Source organism: Podarcis erhardii (genome assembly GCF_964252035.2).
Source record: "Podarcis erhardii genome assembly, chromosome: 2".
NCBI classification, from domain to species: domain Eukaryota; kingdom Metazoa; phylum Chordata; class Lepidosauria; order Squamata; family Lacertidae; genus Podarcis; species Podarcis erhardii.
In genome coordinates this window covers 22,890,981-22,907,734 of record NC_138498.1, presented here as the reverse complement: position 1 = coordinate 22,907,734, position 16,754 = coordinate 22,890,981, and the positions used below count along the sequence as shown (strand labels likewise).

The following is a 16,754-nucleotide window of genomic DNA, read 5'->3' as shown; positions in this document are numbered from 1 at the left end:
TGAATCAAGGGTTCCCAAACCCAACTGCAGCACTCTCAGGGATAGCCCAATATATTTTGCTAGGTGAGTCAAGAGACAAAAGGACGACACCATCTCCCCACTGGATGAACAGAAGCCAACTGGAATGGCAGCTGAATCTTACTGCAACACTGACAACTTGACAGCATCCTCCAACACACCAGATGCAGCAGGCTAATTTAGGGGGCTCAGGAGGAGCAACATATCTGCCCCCCCCATATATCTGCTGCCTGGGGTGGTCACCTTCCTGTTTATTCATAGGGCACCCAAGCACTCTGTTCAGTTTGCTTTCACCGGATCCTGCTTCCATTCTTCTCTGACCAGTAAGGACACACCAAGTCCCTTTTGATGGCGAGTTGGGCTGAAAAGGCCTACCTCAATTTTTTCCTATAACAGCTGCAATGTTCTGTCATGTGCAAAACCCTTCCCACCTAATTCCAGCTGGTTGTGGGAACTATGTACATGCTTCTGTTTACTGAATAATATTTTTTGAGTTAAGCTCTGGCTCAAGCCCTTGACTTGTTTCTGGTGGTCCTATTGATTTGGAGGTGTCCTCCATCTCTGTCAAAAGGAGGATGTCTGTACAGGCTTTCCTTCTCTTGTTGGCAGCAGAGGGAAGGAGGTGCTTACACAAACCTGGGGCAAAAATGTGCAGATCTGGCACTGATGTGGTTTGATATTTGAGGCACAGACTCAACCTTGTGCTAAGTTTCTGTTCTTAGACGACTAACTTGTCCCCAGCGAATGCAGCACATGGTTTGCAGTAGTGGCTAGCCCAATACCTTGAGAAACCCTAAAAGCAGCAGGGTATGAGGGGACACACTCCCCCTTATTATATGTATGGTGCTTCTGTTTAAAATTTAGTGGCTGGCCATGTCCCACGGCTGCCATTTTGTGAATGGTTGGATTCCCAAGAGCAGCCATTTTGTGGTGGCTCTTGTGATAATCAAAATTCCAAATGCGTCCACAGGGGCAAAACTTTATGGACTTTTGCACTACTTATTTTTATCCATCATTGTAGTCAGACATAAAAAATGCACTTATAATGTCACATTTTTTTATTTAGTATTCAAGCACACACAAACTTTTATTTTTTTGAGGTCTTCAGTAACAGATAGAGCAAAAACTGTCAGCAAAAACTGGGTCATTCTAGTTTAGAAGGTAATTCATATTCAACACTTGCCCTGCAAGGAAAAGAGGTCTGAACTCTAGCCCTAAAAACATACCTGTACCTGTTGCCACAAAGCTTATGAGGAACTTCCTTCAAAAAAGCTCACTGACTTCCACATTCAGTAGATAAGATGATGAAGAGTCTATCCACAAGCTAGTTTAACCATTATTCCCCTCTTCACTTGAGAAAGACGTTGGGAATTGTAGTTTGGCAGGGAAACACTTTAAATTATAACCAGCACCAAAACTACAATTATAATCAGCACCAAATGACAATTCTCAGTATTCTCTGAGGAAATAAAACCAATGAATGCCATGACACTGTGGGCCTTCAGAGAGAACTTCAGTGTGGACTGAGTGTGTCAGGCTTTAAAGTAAATTAAAAAAAAAAAATTGCCTTCTGCCCTGAGAGGCAATCACACTGAGCTTTACCAAAAAAATGAAAGCGCTAAAAGCACTGCCTCCAATCAGGTTATGTTTGAAATAACTAAAAAAGGTTTGTTATGGAGCCAACTTTACTCTGCATATTAGCAAGCTAAGGTGTTTTTTTTTAAATGAAAAAAAAATGGCCTGAGGAAGGTTTATGTTACAACTGATGCCAGACTATCTCATTATAGAATTTTCTAACACTTAGGTTTGCCAGATTTGATTTTTTTTTTAATGGCCTTGCTCCTGTGGCTTTGACAGCAGCCTGATGTACACAAACTGAGCATCTTTTTTATATCACTTTGGCTGCCATTCTATCCTTTCCTGCTAGGAAGTCTTATTTAACTCAGATAAGGCTTATTTCTCCATGGCAGAAAATGCTGCTTCTACTCACTTTCAGTGTCTGAAGCTGCTGCTAAAGAGACAGGAATGAGGCCAGGAAAAAATGTGGAAACCTTATGCCGTTTCCATGAGCATCTGTTGCCTGCTAGATTCAGGTTTCTTAGTAAACATTCGATTTGGGCACAGAAAGCAGTATCAAATAAACCCATCTGAGACATCTCTCCTTATGACCGTGATCAAGGCCCATCACCTTCCTTCCAATTTGCTTACATCTTGGGAACAGGAGTTCTCCGGTGGCCTAGCTAATGGCAATAGTGGTGTCTCGATTTGTTTGTTTTTTTAAAACACTGCTATTACTGCTTGTTAAATGATAGCTGGGGCATTGCAGAAAGCAATTTAAAGTGTGTAAACATCGGAATTCCTTCCAGGTTTTGGTGTTGTTGGTGTTTTTAGAGAGAGAGGGGGAAAAACCTTCATGTCACCAGTTTCAAAGCATGGCATAAAACCAAAACAACCCAACATGACATTTATGACGGACAATATACACATCAAGATTTGGGGGCAAAAAAAATAAAATGTGACACTTTTACTCTACAAATACAAAGACGCAAACAAAAAACACTCAAGCTACGTCAGTCCATTGGGGTTGAGTCAATGCTTTTTGTTTCTTGTGTATCATCGTGTGTAACAATTGGTGTTTGTTAGTTTAATTGTCCCAGTGTTCCTTAGTTTGGCTGTTATCCTCAACCAATTCATATCACAGATGTCTCACTGATGAGAAGAGCAACAAAAATTGAGGTAAATAATGGAGCTGAAATCTCTATCTTATAACCTTGCCCACAGAGTTTGTTGTGCTTTAACTCTGATTTTTCCACCTCCTCTGTTTGACTATGGTTCAAACCTTTCTCAGGGCTGAGCCCGTCAGAACAAAACTCTGACAAAATATGTCTCTTCCACATTCAAAACATGGAGATGGAAAGGGAAATGTGTCCCCTTTGTTGTCGTCACATCATTGTGTACCTGCTTTTTAGCAAGCATACCCAGGAGGCCCAGCTCCCATGGGGCTCTAGTACTTCTAAGTCTGCAGTCTTATGCATGTTTTATTATTAAATAAGGCCCATTATTTCAAATAACAACACACAGGATGGAGCACAGAATAGAGAAGTTTGACAAAGCGTGACTGTTCCTTGCACATACATGTCATGAAGGCAGAAGCTGATGAATTAGTCCCTTCCACATGACTCTTAACAGGTACAAGAGACCTCTCAAGTCTGAAGCTGCTGAACAGTTACCAGGTTTTAAACTGGACCTGTTAAAAAGTAGTTTGATTAATTAACAAATGATGATGTTTATCTCTATGCCACAAAAAGCTTCATGTGCTAGTTCCTGCATATGAACTTCAATTAAAATGCACAGGTACAGGTCAGCCCATTTTTTCACTGGCCACTTGGTAGCCCTAACCAGGACTATTTGAGAGCAAAAGATTATGGATTGCAATGTTCTGAGACTCAATATGCAAAACCAAAGTATTATTTAAGCTTGCCAAAGTCCAGCTGTTGCGTTCCAGCACACTTAACTTTCTCTGGAATAAGCCCATGGTTCTCACCAACATTTTTATAAACGCCTTGCACAAATATTGTGGTGGCGTAAGCATCAAGGCAGCACTGAACTTTGTCTCTTTGTATTTTCAGGTGTCCAAATCTAAACAGATACAGATCTGTCTGAAATTTAATCCAAAACTGGTTTCACTGCTACTATTAACAATCAAGCTCTGCTGCAGAACTCCTGCCAAACTAATTTCAGTTTTGTTCCGAGGTGTTGTTTCAGAATAAATTGCTAGCATTTTGTAGTCGCTGCTGCAAGGCGGGATGGGTTATCTTAAAATTAAACACTAAGCCCTACCACAACAAAGGATTCTACTGAGTAGCAGGTTTCTAGTCTTGAGTTGCATTGGATGAAGTTTCTTGGTTCTAGACTTAAACCAAGAGATCTTCCATTGTATCACAGGATTCTGGTGTGACTCTGGTTTTAGAACTTTACACCGCAATCCTAGGTGTCTTTACTCAGAAGTAAGTTCCCTCCAATGTTTGATGACTCTTACTGCCAGGATTGCAGAGTACACAAGGTTTACTACTGCATTAAAAATGCTCCAGCTCTTTAAACTTATCTATCAACATATATTTATGTTGAAAGGCAACAACAACTTCTCTTGAGAAAGATTTCATTTCAGTGAATTTTTCACTATGGTAAGCATGTTAAATAGCAAGATTTTTCTTTCCTGCAGAGGGCAGTCTAATAGCATCTCTAGTGCCCTTCTGTGGTATTAACCAATACTGTACTGTACAATCTCTGGTTGGGATTTCACTCTGCTCAGGTACCAGTGCTGTTGGCAGGACCCATGTATATTTGGCTGCTAGTCAGCTCTAAAGATATCACCACACCCTGTAGAATTATAACCCAGACAGAGACTTAAATTTGTTCAATCAGTTCCTGATGTTTCCCACAATGAGGAGAGAAGCAACTCTCAGGAGATAGAGTACCTTGTAAGCACAAAGTCTAAGAACTTGCAAGTCAGAATCAGATTGCTCCCTCAGAATCCAGTCAGTCAATCTCGGCGTTCAGTTTAAATGCACAGCAATCTTCTAGGCTTTTTAAGTTTGAGGAAAACATGGAAATGTGTGGTACTGGTCTGATGTAGGCAGAGACTGGAATTTGCTCCCATCTGTCATACATTCTCATTTGTTCGGACCAAATAAGATTAAAGGAGGATGGAAAGGCAGCTACATTCCATAGAAACCTTTCTTTTTGCAATGGAATTCATCAGCGCATTGATTACATATACAATACAAAATATGCATTACAATTAAAACAAACAAACAAACAAACAAACTCCACTTGAAGTTCAGTCACATATTTGCAATTCATATGAAAAGCCTGGAGGCCAAGCAGGAGGCCTCAGAACCTTCTGGATAATTTTTGTCACCCAAAAAGTGCTCTGATGCAATTTAGGAGCCTATCCAGAATGCAGGCCAACTACATAAAGGAGGAATCTGCTGTTGAAACTACAGTTTAGGAACCTTACAGGACTCAGACAATGCATTGAGATCAATTGCAGAGCTTCCCTCGCAAACTTATTTTCTTTCTTCATCAGGTTTGATGTTCCCTTTTTTTTTTGTAAATATCCCTTTATATGACGCAATCTAAAACTTGTGGGAACAAAGTCAAGGTTATGCACAATACGACTGGCCCTCAGGGTAGGGTGGGGTGATGGAAGAGAGAAGTTTGTTCCCAAATAATACTCTAATGGAAGTGAGCCTGGTTCAAAAGAATTAAAGAGTAACATCATTAAGGCTCATAGTGCAACTTTTCAGCCTTTCGCACAGCACTCCTGAGCTTCAGCACTAAAACTCATCTCCGTGGTCTTGTCACGGATTTCAGCCTGTAATCCTATACCCACTTACTTGGACATAAGCCCCATTGAACTCAGTGGGGCTTACCTCTGAGTAGACGTGTAGGATTGCATTGTGAGTTGCTGCTGCTGTCCTTTTTACTGAGCCCTAGGGTGGCCAGAGGGAGAAGAGGGCAGGGACCCTCTACCTTCCACAGTTGTGTAGAAGAGGAAAGTTTAGCAGGAGTAGCTTGGAGTATCCCGAGAAGCATCCCATAATCCCTTTAACCGAGGGAGGGAATGCGGAGAAGGCTGCCTTTCAAAAGGCCGCTCTGCTGCATTCCGTTCCATTGCTCTCTCCCGCTTTTCGTTCTGGGATGCTCGAGATCCATACTAGATCTTCCACGGGCTGAAAAAAATTTAGGTTGGCCTGCAGTAATGAGCATCTAAATGCTAGAGGTGGAAGTCTGGGTCTCTAGCATGTTTGTTCCCTTTCCACTCCTCCCTCCTCAAGGGTCTCCCATCCTGATATGGGAACTGATAAGGCACAAGAAGGGTTGCTAACGGAACGCTGAAAAACCAGTGACAGAGCTGAAAACAAAACCGAGGAGCTCTGGGTTCTAACTCACATTTTCTACACCTTAAGTCTTACTGAGAGGTAGGATTGCAGCCCACAAGTCTTTATCTCAGGCCCACACTTGGGTACACTGTCTTCCTAAATAAAGTTGTCAGGCTTGTGTGGAACAGGGGGGAGCACCATTTTCCTTCATATCCACCCTTATTGCATATATTGTTGGGAAGACACATAAGCAAGACTTCTTCCTTGAGAAGGCCCTCCCTTCAGTCTTTGCAGCCTCCTACAAGGCTCAGCACGCATGCCTCATGCTTAACGCCCCCCTGCTATTGGTGGGCAGAGGGTTGTCATGACGAAGGCCGAGGCAGGCACCCCAAAGGCTTCAGCTGTTGCTGAGGACCCTGTACAGTAGGGCACTCGGCACTTTGGTGGGTCAGCCCAGAAGACTCTACCCGGCTTTCTAGAACAGAGCTGCTTCCTGAAGAGAGTGTGTCATATCCACCTGAGCGCAGAGGCCTTCGTGTCCACAGAAGCAGTTGCTTCCTACACTTATCTGTCCTCTTATCGCAGAATAAGCCCTCTCTCTTTGCACAGGAATGGCTCCCAGAGTTTTGGTTGCGCCCGATCAGAGGGTTCTGTTTGCCCTCTTAAGTCCAGAGCATTTGAACAGAAGAGGCCTGACTTGTAATCGGTCAAAACGCAGTGCAAGGCGGGGGGAGCTGCCATCCAACCCTTGAGAAGCCCATCGCCAGTTGGTCTCAATACTTGCCCATTATAGGGTCAACGTCACAGAGGCTTAATGGGTGTTTTCCCTTTTTGCAGCCCACCATCACAACAATGGTGTTTGCAGCGAGAAAGAGTAAGGGCTTGGGTTTTTACTCCCAAGCAAAAGGACGAATGAAACCACCAGTCCAATGCTCGCTAAGTCCTCTGAACATCCGCCTGACTGAACAACCGGCTGTGCCAGTAATCTGGGTTGTCGAAAGCACAGTCCGAGGCCTCCAGAGTGCGCAGGGGCTTCACAAATCCATTTTTGGGGCAGGGCGGACTCTGGCAGCCAGGGCACTGCACTGGGGGCAAGACAGCATCCATTTCCTCGTAGCCCTGTTCGTCTGGGGAGCCCTGTGTGATGCCGGAGTCCATATCCGTATAGTCCCCCCGGGAACTGCGGATGCTGCTCAGGGACTTGCTGAGCTTGGGCTGTTTGTTCATGTACTCGTAGTCTTCCTCGTCCTCATCCTCGTCCCGGCAAGGCGTGGTGAGCTGGGAGCTTGGCACACTGCCCAAAGATGTGCTCAGCTCAGAGCCCAGATCCATGTACTCATAGCCAAGCTCCTCCAGAGAGGCTGGCCGGGCCTTTGGGGCCTTTGGAGCTCTCCGGTTCATGTACTCATACTCTTCATCCACTTCGTACACTGGGATTGAGCCACGGACCAAGGAGGCAGCAATACAAGCAGCACGCTCTGCACAGGAGAGAACACAAAGGTTCTTACAGCCTTGTAATTTTGCACTCGCCTGGGGCGACTAACAGTTATTTTCCAGGTAACATTCCCCACTGAGGCTAGGGTAGAGTCATATCTTCATCTGCCACAGCAGAATGTGGAGGTTGGCTCTCTCATTCCTGCTTAGAGCTAGTGGCTCTTGGGCCAGAATGGGGATGGAACAGCGTGTGCTACTTTTATAGTGCTGCAGGGGGAGGCAACATTATGAAAGCTGCTCATGCACAGCTAGCTCATTCTCCATTCTAGTATAAAAAACCCCATTTGTTCTAAGGCAGACAAAGGCAGTTCTGTGCAGCCTCCACAGCACTGCCTTGTTTAACTTGGGACAACAGCATGGAAGCTGTGTCCGTGGCTCTATTCTGTTGCCATTCCCAATCCCAGGCACTGGGGATAACAACCCCATAGCAGGAGGGAGGGTAAATGGCAGTGGCAGCAAGCAGCATGGAGGAAAACACCCCCCAAGTAATTGTTTGCAAGAACCATTTTTCACTGCTAGATTCAATGATCCCACTTCCCTTTTTCAGATAGCAAGGAGGGGCGAGCTCTGGCCCTTGCATCCAATGTGGCCCTCAAGCTGCTTTTGCTATATTTATTAGAGTCAAATGTCAGCTTCCTTTGCTCAAGTACCGTATTTTTCGCTCTATAGGACGCACCCGACCATAGGACGCACCTGGGGGAGAACAAGAAAAAAAATTCTCCCCCTCTCTGCTCAGCGCCCCTTCAGCGAAGCGGCAGGAGAAACGGAGCCCCTTCCATTTCTCCACCGCTTGGCTGAAGGGGCGCTGCGCAGCTCTCCCTCTCTGCTGAAGCCAGGAGAGTCTTGCTCTCCTGGCTTCAGCGAAAGGAACCCGAAGCCTCCAGAATGCAGTGGGAACTTACGCTCCGCTCCGAAGGCTTCAGGTGGCTATCCCTGAAGCCTGGAGAGGGAGAGGGGTCTGTGCGCACCGACCCCTCTTGCTCTCCAGGATTCAGTGAAAGCAACGCGAAGCCTCCGGAGCGTGGAGGGAGCGCTCCCTCTGCGCTTCGGAGGCTTCGCGTTGCTATCACTGAAGCCAAGGAGCCTGCATTTGCTCTATAGGACGCACACACATTTCCCCTTAATTTTTGGAGGGGAAAAGGTGCGTCCTATAGAGTGAAAAATACGGTATGTTTCAAACTCTTATGGTGGGAGGAGAGGCTAGACGTGAGGACAAAGAATGAGCAGGCCACTTAACCTCTGATTTCATACTCCTTTGATTCCATGAGCAATAGACATAATCAGGTTAAAAACAGTCTGGGCAGGTAGCATTTTTACTTTGCTACTTGGCCCACAACTTGTAAGAGTTATTGGGCCCGATCTAATCAAATCTGTCCTTGGAAGCCAGAGGGGAATGGCCTCCGTGAGAGGAAGCAGAGGTTGTTGTAGCTTGGCCCCTTGATCTACCCCCCCCCACCCTAGAGAGTTTTTCACTGAGGCCCTTCCTACTCCCTAGCCAGCCCCACAAAGAGTCCTTTGCTTGGGGCTGCCTTGACACCAACCGAGATGCCAATACATCTTCCCCTGGGCCTTCCTAGCTCCCCTTCATTCTACCTAGTTGAGCTGGATTCAGTTCCAAGTCATCAGATACCTCAGGCTGTAATCCTAACTCTTGGCTGGGAGCAGCAAAGTGGCCATAGCCCTGCCCCTTGAACCAGCCAGGGCAGAAGTGGGAGCCGGGCACATCATAACTGCTGCTTTTTTTTCCTAGACCAGTCCCATCTCCTCCCTCCTCTTGAAATGTCTTGCTTAACTGCTGCCAATGGGAACCTCCTTGGCAGCTAAAGCCTCTAACCAGTGAAGCTCAGAGGAACTGAGCGGAGCCAGTCAGGGGTAAACTTCTGGTGCACCCTAATCCCCTCCTGGGCAGCAGAATTGCACTACCCGCATGATAATGAACAGGCAAGCTGCTCACCGAGAAGACTAAATGTTGGAGAAGGCCATGGCCCAGAGAAAGCCAGAACCAATGAGCTGCCCCTGCAGATCCCATTCGTTTCTACCCTACCCTTTCCACCTTGGTATTGGTGCGGTCCACTCCAGTCCACCTAGGAGACTGTGGGCTGCATCTCAGTACCCTACAGACCCCCTCTGTGATGCTGTACCTACCTCTGCCATTTTGATCTGGCATGACGTAACCATTGGCATCTTCCTCTCCGTCCGCACTCCCCATTGGGAGCATCAAGCTCTCTCGCTGAGACAGGTAGGCGCTGTCTCCCCGAGATCGCAAGCTGCGGCACAGGCTCCCAGACAACGACAGGTCCTCAGTGAGGTCGTATTCAGAGGTTGTGCCCCGTCCCTCTGAGGACTCCGACACCGTGCGGCCCATCGACTCCTGCCTTATCCGCAAGGTCTGCCGGGAGCCCATTCCAGCGCTCTAGGTTGCAAAGAATTAGAAATGAGCATACGATTAGTGGTCTGATGAGACCCCACAGGCTCCTATTTCCCCCTGCCTATTGGAAACACAGGACACGGGTGGCGCTGTGGTCTAAACCACAGAGCCTAGGACTTGCCGATCAGGAGGTCGGCGGTTTGAATCCCATTGCTCGGTCCCTGCTCCTGCCAACCTAGCAGTTTGAAAGCACGTCAAAGTGCAAGTAGATAAATAGGTACCACTCCGGCGGGAAGGTAAACGGCATTTCCATGCGCTGCTCTGGTTCGCCAGTAGCGGCTTAGTCATGCTGGCCACATGACCCGGAAGCTGTACACTGGCTCCCTCGGCCAACTAAGCGAGATGAGCGCCGCAACCCCAGAGTTGGCCACGACTGGATCTAATGGTCAGGGGTCCCTTTACCTATACCTTTACTGGAAACACAAATTGCTCACCCACGGGAGCCTATAAAACATTCAACTAAACTCTCCAGAGTCTGGCTACTCAGAAGTAAGTCCTGTTGAATGCAGTGGGGGCTACTCTCAGCTAAGCAGAGTTGCAGTCTGACCAAAGAGGAGCTGGAATGATAGTCATTTGGTCACTGTCTATTGCATGCCAACACAACTTGCGACCCAATGGCCATGCCTGGCAGCGCACCAGGGACTCAATAACCTTCCTAGTTTTGTTGCCTGGCAAGGCTGCAAAACAGAAAAGTTGTCAAGAGCTCGGCAAGCCGCATAACATAGCTGGCAGGCCGCATTTGATTTGGTGGGTCGCAAGCTGTGCCGGCGGGCCTGCTCTAGGGCCGATTGGCATGAGCGCAGCAAAGTCTCTGGCAGAGGCCTGTTCCAGCAATGCTGTCTAATAGGAGTTGCCAAGGATCAAATTGTGCAAAGCACATGCTCTGGCACTCAACCCTTCTACTCTACTGAAGTTAACAGCCTCCACACAAACACACAAATTACACTGCCCCCCCCTTGTATCTGATGCTCTTCTCACTGGACATGCAACCCCTCCTTCTGTACACCAGTTCTGATTCCCATACAGATTTGGAGACAAATCAAATACCTGGCGATTTCCACTGAGGCTGCTCTGATTCATGGGGATGTATCCAGCAGAAGGATTCAGAAGATTTGGGCTCTGGATGTTGTTTAAAAAGCAACACAAAAAAACAAAGAAGAGTATACAGCAATGAGCCAGGGCAGGGCCAGAATTGGATTTATTAATTCAGTCTGTTTAGAATATTTGTTCAGCAAAAAGTTCTCAAAGCAGTTGACACAGCAAAATAGGGCAAGAATTAAAACATATTAAAACATAAAAAGCACGTTAGTTCTTCAATTTCCAGTATGGTTTTACCATCTGCCCCCTTCCTCCCATTTCCCCTTATTGCTTTGAAGGATAGGGTCAACTGGTAAACCATGAGGGAAATAAATAATAATACTATGTCCTTTGCACACCAATGCAAATAGATAAATAGGTACCGCTCTGGTGGGAAGGTAAACGGCATTTCCGTGTGCTGCTCTGGTTTCGGTGTTCTGTTGTGCCAGAAGCTGCTTAGTCATGCTGGCCACATGACCCAGAAAAACTGTCTGCGGACAAATGTTGGCTCCCTCGGCCAGTAAAACGAGATGAGCGCCGCAACCTCTGAGTCATCTGTGACTAGACTTAACTGTCAGGGGTCCTATACCTTTACCTCTTTTTATTGGGTTGTTGTTTTTATTTTTATTAGGTCTTTTGTAGTTTTATATCTTGATTTTATTCTGTGAACTGCCCTGAAACTCCCAGGTATGGGGCGGTATATAACTTCAATTAATAACAACAAACAACAACAACAACTATTATTTTATAAGGTATCATAGGCAAGGTTCGGGAGGATTTCTTAATTGTTTGAGGAGGTTGGAGTCTCTCCCCCATGAACAATCAAGTGGGTAAGGGGAAAGGAAGGTCTCTTACCCGCATCGAGTCAATCCACTGCCTGGATGCAAAAAGGTTATTAAGCTCCTCCTCCTCCAACTCTGTCTCCACTTCCAGTGTCTCCATCTCGTCTAGTTCCTTTTCAGTGAGTGTGGGTGGCTCAACTTGGGGAAGTGGCCCACTCTCTCTCTGAGGGGAAGAAGGAAAAGGTATTACCCTCGTAACACTTACGGACATCTTTCCATGCCCTACCAATGGCTGCTGAGCACCGGCACTTAAGCTCCCCTGGGAGTGTCTAAATGAGAGCAGAACATCCTGATCTATGAAGATTCTTTGAGCAGCATCTGGCTTTATAAAAGGAGAGGCACCCAGCCTCAGGTCTTCCTGGAAGCCCAACCTTACAGGCCTAGATGCACGAAGCCTGGCTAGGGCGAGAGAAGAGCCATCTGCACATGCACAGAGGCCTCCTCCCCCCTTCCTCCAAACTGCCTATAAATCCAGAAAAGTAATCCTTGCTGACATATGTCTCATAATATCCAAAATCACATGCTCTGGCGTAGAACCTGTTGCGTTGAAAAGTGGCTCGGGTAGGCAGCTCAGCAACTGTTAGGATACTTCTGTTCCACCTTAAAAGGAAGTCACAGGCTTTGTGAGTCACAGAGTCTGCGTATTTCCTGTTCACAGAATGTTTCCGTTGTGTCTATGCTTTCGTTTCTCTCTCTGTGCCAGAACACGCAAGCAGGCAGTCATGTTTTTTCCTCTGTTCTGACCAACGCTGAATAAACTTCTAAATAATGCTCTCCTGCATGCATCTTTCGCTGTGCAAATTCTGCTGATAGAGCGTGCATCAGCTCTGGAATGTGGCAAGCTATTTCTGGAGCTTGTATCGCTAATTGCTGATACTATGGGAGATCGATGATCGTCCGGAGGTGACGTGGAGTCATGATGGGCTGATATCTCCCTGGCAGTATCCCAACAGCAACAACACAGGGAGGTTTTCACATTTTCAAACAACTTCATATTTTTTCTAAATGAAAACAACTAATGCTCTGAAGCTGACAACAAATTTAAGGCAGAAAATCCTTTTTTAAAAAAGGCAGACTGGGTTTTTAAAATTTTTATTTTGTTCAGAAATTAATAAGATGAAACATGAGCAGGACCTAGCAAGTGTAACTAACTGCAGGACTGAGGGAGAGCAGCCCAACTAGGACTCATGGTATTGATGGAACATTTTTTAAAACAGCCAGACTCACTGAGTGCTTACCACCTGCAGAGTCTCTACAGGAGGTGTGGGGAAACCTGTGACCCGATGTTGCTGGATTACAGCTCTCATCATCTCTTAGCTACTGGCCATGCTGGGTGTGGGGGTTGATGAGAGCTGGAGCCCAACAATATACAGAGGGCCACAAGTTTCCCCTGGTTTGATTTGTAGACTAGACAATAGGAAGGACATTGGGAGCAAGCCAGGACTAACCTTAATCACCAGGTAGCGAGGGGGGTCACGAGCCATACGTGTGAACTCATTGGCTAGCTCTTTGAAGGTGGGGCGGATGTTCTCGTCAATCATCCAGCCTGTGAGGTTAGAGAAGATTGTCAGCATCGTTCAGGCAGATACCAGCCATGACAGCTTCTGTGGCCAGGGCAAGGCCATCAGCCTGTGGATTCTGGTTTAGGGCTTCCACTTGTCCTGCTGTTTTCCTCTAGGAAAACCTAATCTTTACCACTGAATCAGGGGAAAACGTCAGTTGGGTTTTCCATGGATTGACATTTACTCTGATTCAGCGCCAAAAAGTGGGTTTTCCCAAGGACAAGTGGAAAACCACTCAGACTCGTGCTTTCAAGGCACGGAACAAGTGGAAGTGTGGGTAAGCCCCCAGCCAGTGCCATAATCTATTGGTCAAAGTGCATCCAAGGTGTGACATTTTTCCCCAGGAGAGGGGAAAGTGTTACTCTGGTCACGTACATTTTACCATCACCATGTAGACATCAATGGTGCAGATCTGGGGCTGCGAGAGGCGCTCCCCTTTCTCCAAAAGGTCAGGTACTTCTGAAAGGTGGATTCCGGCATAAGGCTCATTTCCAAAGGTCATCATCTCCCACAATGTCACTCCTGGAGCAGGTGAAGGGACAGAAAACGCTCATGAACAGAATGCAGTGGGCCAGATTCAACTACCGTATTTTTTGCTCTATAGGATGCACCCGACCATAGGACGCACCTTGTTTTAGAGGGGGAGAAGAAGAAAAAAAAATTCTCCCCCTCTCTGCTCAGTGCCCCTTCAGCAAAGCGGCAGGAGAAACGGAGCCCCTTCTGCTGAAGCCAGGAGAGTCTTGCTCTCCTGACTTCAGCAAAAGGAACCCGAAGCCTCCGGAGCGCAGCAGGAACTCCCGCTGCGCTCCGGAGGCTTCAGGTGGCTATCCCTGCGCACCGACCCCTCTCGCTCTCCAGGCTTCAGCGAAAGCAACGCAAAGCCTCCGGAGCATGGAGGGAGCACTCCCTCTGCGCTTCGGAGGCTTCGTGTTGCTATCGCTGAAGCCAAAGAGCCTGCATTCGCTCCATAGGACGCACACACATTTCCCCTTAATTTTTGGAGGGGGAAAAGTGCGTCCTATAGAGCAAAAAATACGGTAACTGTCCCTGCCAGCATAAGTCGGTGCAACAGGGCTTCCGCTAACACAACAGGGCTTTCCCTCCACCACACACACACACACACCACCCATACTGGCTGAGGAGTGTGCGTGTTGGGAGAACCTGCAGAACAGCACATTGGGGGGGGTGTGGACTGGGAGAGGGTAGATCATTCCATCGGAGAAACAGAAATGCTTGCACTGACAGAGCAATCTGCATAGCATTACGCTGAATTCCTCCCAGTAGATGTGGCACAGGTGGCTGTTACAGACCCAGGGATATAGTGGACAAAAGCCCAGTGCAAGGGAATGGGCCAATGTGTCCCAGCTATGGCAAACAAGGCAGGAATTGCACCAATATGTCCTCGCTGCGCAAGTTCCAGCATAGTGGGCATTAGAAGACTCAAATGTGGGTTCCAGCCTCTCCCAATAGGAGGCAGTGAAACTCCTTGAAGCATAAGCACAGGCGAAGAATAGGGAGCACCAGAGGGCAATGTTTCCTAAATATTTGGTCAAACAGCCAAATTGAACTAGGCGTGCCTTTCATTGGCAACAATGTCTAACCTAGAGGAGAAAGTCACTTGGAACTTCATGCTGCGGTGACACACTTAGGGAGGCTTGTGAACAAGCTCGAAGGCTCCAGTGATCACCTCTGCGGATCACTTTTCAACCTTGGTTGGGAACTGCACATAACTTAAGAGTCAGATAGCTTGCACTTGAACAGTTTTCTTGACTTCCAGAGACTTGCTATTGTGACAGATTTCCTGAAGGCAACCACAGTAGGAATCGGCTGGTCGGATATACCTACCGTAACTCCACACGTCACTTTGATGTGTATATTTTCCAAAATGTATGCTCTCCAAAGCCATCCATTTTATCGGTGTCTGAAAAATGTAAGGCAGAATGACATAAATTATAATTAAGCTAAACATGCACACCAATTTGTAAGATTGTTTTCCAATCTGAATGCAAATCCGAAGTCAGAAGAACCATGCTAAACTGGATTCATTTCCCATGAGTTTCTAAAACTAAATTTTCACTCCTAATTACCTATCAAAACTCATTTTGATAATCTCATTTTTCACCTCGTTTCCCTCCTCTTCTGAAACCTTTTCAGGTATTCAAGCAGTTTCTTCTGTAATAATTTTCTTTCTTGAATTTTCTAGTTCTGTTGGCTACATGGGGTATGCAGTTCCCCACTCCATAGTCTGTCGGTTGTCATTCTGCACATGACGGAGACCCAAATGCAGTAATTGAATCTCACTCACTCACTCACTCCCCAATTTAGAAATGATAAAGTTACAAGAATCATCCTCTCTGCTGCCTGCACTGTATCTCACTCTAGTCTAGTAGATACCAACCTTGATCTCATTGTAGAAGTATTTCTTGTCATCTGGATACAGCAAGTCGGCAATGCCAAAATCTGCCACCTGTACCTGGCTAGGGGATTTTACCAAAACGTTGCGAGCGGCAAGGTTGCGATGGACCATGCGGTGTTCCTCCAGGTAATACATGCCCTTAACATAAGGAAGGAGAAACAGATGAATGTGCCTGGATTTGTTTTGGGTTTGAACACCTGATTCACAGGAGCTATAGTCTACCCAGGCCCAACTTATATACAGTGGTACCTCGGGTTACATACACTTCAGGTTACATATGCTTCAGGTTACAGACTGTATTTGGGCCCTTCCCACCATAATGAAAATCAAGTATGTCACACAAAAGGAGGAGGCGGCAAGCCCTGAAATTGATGCATTTCCTGTGTTTCTAAAGACCATTGCCAGTGGTGGAGCAAGATGATGTGCTGGGCAGGCCGGTAAGGATCTAGAAGTTAAGTTAAAATACATTTTGTGGATTTCTGCTGAGTAGTGGCATTTCCACACTGACTCATCTGCTGAGGAACCAACCCCCAGAATATCTGAGATGGAATTCCAGCACATGATAGAAAACCCTGTGTTCACGCTAGACCTGCTGAGACACGTTGGTGCACTGCTCTCTCAATTCACGCAATCTAGAACGCACCCAACACACCTGCATATGGCAGGGGAAGTTTGATTAACTGAAGACAAATGGACTTCTCTGGGACGTTTTTCCGGTATTACCAATCTCACAGAGCAACTCCCTGATAATCTTTCAAGGGCCTGCGAGGCTCCCGGAACATCACCGGAAAGCCACTAGTTTGGGCTAGTTTTGATGGTGTGGCAAACACTCCGCATGCTTCTACTGAGACCGCGTAGGTGCTTGTTGGCATTCTGCAACGAGCCACAATTATGTATTGCGTAACTAAATTAGCAGATCAAAACAGTGCTAATTACACAATTTACACTAGCCCTAGCCAATTCCTTATCCTAATAATGGAGCTTGACTGCTGTCTCCAGTCACCCCTTGCAATCAAGTGCCCAATCCTCAAC

At 46.6% G+C, this 16,754-nt stretch overlaps 1 protein-coding gene across 1 annotated transcript in view; it reads right to left on the bottom strand.

Annotated features, from left to right (window-relative positions):
• Positions 1-1,058: 1,058 nt before the first annotated feature.
• Positions 1,059-16,754, bottom strand: part of ERBB3 (erb-b2 receptor tyrosine kinase 3) — a 95,999-nt gene continuing 80,303 nt past the window's right edge. The window contains exons 21-28 of the mRNA XM_081849517.1: positions 15,705-15,860; positions 15,152-15,227; positions 13,682-13,828; positions 13,193-13,290; positions 11,758-11,907; positions 10,873-10,944; positions 9,543-9,810; positions 1,059-7,381 (exon numbers count right to left, since the gene is read on the bottom strand). Coding sequence (XP_081705643.1) covers positions 6,840-7,381; positions 9,543-9,810; positions 10,873-10,944; positions 11,758-11,907; positions 13,193-13,290; positions 13,682-13,828; positions 15,152-15,227; positions 15,705-15,860 — 1,509 coding nt within the window. The 3' untranslated portion in view covers positions 1,059-6,839. The remainder of the gene's footprint in view (positions 7,382-9,542; positions 9,811-10,872; positions 10,945-11,757; positions 11,908-13,192; positions 13,291-13,681; positions 13,829-15,151; positions 15,228-15,704; positions 15,861-16,754) is intronic.